This window comes from Penaeus japonicus, unplaced genomic scaffold (genome assembly GCF_977035675.1).
Source record: "Penaeus japonicus unplaced genomic scaffold, GWHDUDI00000001_assembly GWHDUDI00000009, whole genome shotgun sequence".
Lineage (NCBI taxonomy): Eukaryota > Metazoa > Arthropoda > Malacostraca > Decapoda > Penaeidae > Penaeus > Penaeus japonicus.
In genome coordinates this window covers 14,533,408-14,535,907 of record NW_028234411.1, presented here as the reverse complement: position 1 = coordinate 14,535,907, position 2,500 = coordinate 14,533,408, and the positions used below count along the sequence as shown (strand labels likewise).

At 37.9% G+C, this 2,500-nt stretch overlaps 1 protein-coding gene across 1 annotated transcript in view; it reads right to left on the bottom strand.

Annotated features, from left to right (window-relative positions):
- LOC122267532 (putative protein-lysine deacylase ABHD14B) overlaps nt 1-2,500 on the bottom strand; it is a 3,579-nt gene that overhangs the window by 275 nt on the left and 804 nt on the right. Inside the window, exons 3-6 of the mRNA XM_043037572.2 lie at nt 2,275-2,409; nt 1,887-2,058; nt 880-1,100; nt 1-766 (exon numbers count right to left, since the gene is read on the bottom strand). The exon at nt 1-766 is cut by the window's left edge and continues 275 nt beyond it. Coding sequence (XP_042893506.2) covers nt 569-766; nt 880-1,100; nt 1,887-2,058; nt 2,275-2,409 — 726 coding nt within the window. The 3' untranslated portion in view covers nt 1-568. The remainder of the gene's footprint in view (nt 767-879; nt 1,101-1,886; nt 2,059-2,274; nt 2,410-2,500) is intronic.

The following is a 2,500-nucleotide window of genomic DNA, read 5'->3' as shown; positions in this document are numbered from 1 at the left end:
ACACCAAGGAGACAGTCAAGGGCAGAGGTCGGGGACCGAGCATCTTAGTTTAGCTTCCTGTAACAGGAATGGAGGCTGATTTGTAAAAAAAAAAAGTTTAGCCAGCTTGTCTATGTTGCGAGACTCGAGCGACGAACGGCATCAAGTGACAGTGATTGCTGCATGTATTCTTATTGCAGGTTATTCCTTGGAAGCGACATTATTTCAGCTGCATTTTGCTTCATGGGTATAATTTCCATACATCAATAGTTATGATAGATGCAGCCCACCACCGGCTCACAGACTAGCTCCCTCTCCCTTTTACGAAACAAGGTTGCCAACTTCTTTCTGTCTGTACGATAGATGTGCTGGTGTTATGATCCAAAAGTCTCGGCCGAATACGGAAGCATAGAGGCGGATCACGGCGATTGAAACAGGCGGAAATGTGCTAGCGTGATAGTCCGTGAGGACAATGTTGATCATGGTCATATTTAACTTGTAGTACCTCCCGACTAATAACAAACAAAACTATTTGAAAAATACTACCATTGTTTTCCAACTCATTTCAACACACGATAAGAGCATGGTCTCAGGCTTTGCGAGCGTGGATGTTTTTGATGAAATTATACAGCAAGGTATGGAACAAGACAGGTTGGTCCCGATAGGCATCGTGGTTGGCGTCGGGCAGCGGTACAATCTGTGACGTCGGGATGCGGGAGAACAGGACTTCCCGCGACTTGTGGCCGAGGTCCATATCGAGCTCACCGTACGTTATGAGCGTCGGAATCTGAGGGAAATAACAAGAGAAAAGCAGGAGCGATTATCATTATGATAGCACAGAATTATTTATATCGTTTTAGTATCAATATCAGCAAAACATGTTCAAGCAAATGAACACACCATAAGTTCCGGGTCGTTTGCTTTCAGTTTCTCAGAGTCCACAGGGGCGATGGGCACATATCCGCTAAGATCCTGCGGGTACTTGATGACGAACGGGATGGAGTAGCTGCCGCTCATGGAAGGCGAAATCAAGATCGGCTTTGTAATTTCTAACTTCGTAAACAACTCTTGCAAAAAATCAGCCTTGTCACCTGGCTCGACTTTGCTTGTTTCTCCGTAGCCTGTTATTCGGCAAAAAAAGATACAGATAGAAATTTGATTTGTATATATTTTTTATTATATGTTTTTTTAAAGAAAAAAATCCCCTTAATTCAATGCATTCATAAATTCATGTATCTGATATTTAGCAATATATTTGGTATTTGATAAATTTATATACTTCATGTATATATTCATATATATATATCTATATATTCATATATCTATTTATATCTATGTATATGTGCATATATATATATATATATATATATATATATATATATATATATATATGTGTGTGTGTGTGTGTGTGTGTGTGTGTGTGTGTGTGTGTGTGTGTGTGTGTGTGTGTGTGTGTGTGTGTGTGTGTGTGTATGTGTGTTTGTGTTTGTGTTATGTATGTATGTATGTATAATTATAATAATTATGATAATTATAAGGGTGATGATAGCAATAACTACGAGGATAATAATGATAGTGATTATGATAATGGTAATAATAATGATAATTATATAGATAATAATTATAGCAATGATAACAATTATAGCAATAATGATAGTAACATTATTGCTATAATGCAACGATAACAATTATGGCAATAATGATAGTAACATTACATAATAGTAATTATGATAATTATAATATTCACATGATTCATAATTATAACAATTAAAAGCACAGTAATAATAATGATAATGATAGTACCATTAATATCATTATCGCCAGTAGCATTGTCACTGAAGTCAATATCTGGTGACAGTATTTCTACATATGAAAAAAAAACGGACTTCAGAGCATCTTCTACCAACCTGGAAGATCAGGAGCCACTACCCTATGGCCCATTGCAGCAAGGATGCCGATAGTGTCCAGTTCCTTCCAATTTTCCGACGAAAACTTGGCCCCATGGAGAAGAACCACCACTTCCCCACTGCTGACCACGCCCTCCGGAGGCTGGGATTCTCGATAAAAAGTTTCTATTCCCTGGTTAAGGCAACATGTAAGACTCTCAGTGTATACAGTCTGGCCTGGATTAGCAATGAAACAGGACAAGGATATGCTTACGGTATTTTTTAAATAATAGGAAACACCAATATTGAACTGTGTTTAGGGAAGTTGGCCTTATCAGCCCTAGATAAGAGCGTAAATAAAAGATATATCCTCCATTAGATATAATACATCTGGGCATGTAATACGTACCATGATATTAACTGTTTTGGATTCGACTTGAGCCTGAGTAGCCGTTTCGTTGATATTGGAAGGGAGGTCCTCGGACTCAAGTTCGACGGTCTTCCAAAAGTCTATGTTTGCAAGTGTTTTCTCCATATTTTCGTCCTGAAATTCATACGCTTTTGAGCGTTTCCACAAATGATGATAGGAGAAAAAAAAGCAATAACTTATGTGACTTTAGATTCTGAACTAAGTA